Source organism: Phocoena phocoena, chromosome 10, assembly GCF_963924675.1.
Source record: "Phocoena phocoena chromosome 10, mPhoPho1.1, whole genome shotgun sequence".
NCBI lineage: Eukaryota > Metazoa > Chordata > Mammalia > Artiodactyla > Phocoenidae > Phocoena > Phocoena phocoena.
In genome coordinates this window covers 18,834,954-18,836,499 of record NC_089228.1, presented here as the reverse complement: position 1 = coordinate 18,836,499, position 1,546 = coordinate 18,834,954, and the positions used below count along the sequence as shown (strand labels likewise).

General features: G+C 75.7%; 1 protein-coding gene across 1 annotated transcript; it reads left to right on the top strand.

The window, feature by feature from the left end:
* The first annotated feature begins 403 nt into the window (after window positions 1-403).
* Window positions 404-1,546, top strand: GPR27 (G protein-coupled receptor 27). Its single transcript, XM_065886415.1, has one exon. The coding sequence runs from the start codon at window positions 404-406 to the stop codon at window positions 1,544-1,546; it is 1,143 nt and encodes a 380-aa protein (XP_065742487.1).

Here is a 1,546-nt window from a genome sequence, read left to right as displayed (position 1 = left end):
CGGCGGCGGCGGCGGCGGGGACGGCCGCTGGCCCGGCGCGGGGCAGAGCCCAGAAGCGCAGCGGCGGCGGCGGCGGCGGCGGCGGAGGAAGAGGAGGAGGAGGAGGAGGATGCAGGGGCTGCGGGCGGTGGCGCGGCCCGGTCCGCAGTGAAGCCCGCGGCGCCCAAGGCGCAGGGAGTGGCCGTCGCCTCCTGCGCGCACCATTCCTGAGATGGCGGCGACGCGGCGGCAGCTCGGGGAGCCGAGGAGGGGTCACCCGGGCGCGGGCTGAGCCCCGCCGGCCCGGGAGCTCGCCGAAGACCCGCGCGCTTGGTTGAGTTCCGGCCGGCCGGCAGGCCTGCGGAGCGGCGAGGCCGGGGTCGGCCCCGGAGCGGAGCGCGGAGCCCGGCCCGGGGAGGCCGCGATGGCGAACGCGAGCGAGCCGGGCGGCGGCGGCGGCGGCGGCGGCGGCGAGGCGGCCGCCCTGGGCCTCAAGCTGGCCACGCTCAGCCTACTGCTGTGCGTTAGCCTCGCGGGCAACGTGCTGTTCGCGCTGCTGATCGTGCGGGAGCGCAGCCTGCACCGCGCCCCGTACTACCTGCTGCTCGACCTGTGCCTGGCCGACGGGCTGCGCGCGCTCGCCTGCCTCCCGGCCGTCATGCTGGCGGCGCGGCGGGCAGCGGCCGCCGCAGGGGCGCCGCCGGGCGCGCTGGGCTGCAAGCTGCTCGCCTTCCTGGCCGCGCTCTTCTGCTTCCACGCCGCCTTCCTGCTGCTCGGCGTGGGCGTCACCCGCTACCTGGCCATAGCGCACCACCGCTTCTACGCCGAGCGCCTGGCCGGCTGGCCATGCGCCGCCATGCTGGTGTGCGCCGCCTGGGCGCTGGCGCTGGCCGCGGCCTTCCCGCCCGTGCTGGACGGCGGCGGCGGCGGCGACGAGGAGGACGCGCCGTGCGCCCTGGAGCAGCGGCCCGACGGCGCCCCCGGCGCGCTGGGCTTCCTGCTGCTGCTGGCCGTGGTGGTGGGCGCCACGCACCTCGTCTACCTCCGCCTGCTCTTCTTCATCCACGATCGCCGCAAGATGCGGCCCGCGCGCCTCGTGCCCGCCGTCAGCCACGACTGGACCTTCCACGGCCCCGGTGCCACCGGCCAGGCGGCCGCCAACTGGACGGCGGGCTTCGGCCGCGGGCCCACGCCGCCCGCGCTCGTGGGCATCCGGCCGGCCGGGCCCGGCCGTGGCGCGCGCCGCCTCCTCGTGCTCGAGGAGTTCAAGACAGAGAAGAGGCTGTGCAAGATGTTCTATGCCATCACGCTGCTCTTCCTGTTCCTCTGGGGGCCCTACGTCGTGGCCAGTTACATGCGGGTCCTGGTGCGGCCCGGCGCTGTCCCCCAGGCCTACCTGACGGCCTCCGTGTGGCTGACCTTCGCGCAGGCCGGCATCAACCCCGTCGTGTGCTTCCTCTTCAACAGAGAGCTCAGGGACTGCTTCCGAGCCCAGTTCCCCTGTTGCCAGAGCCCCCAGGCCACCCAGGCCACCCTCCCCTGCGACTTGAAAGGCATCGGTTTATAA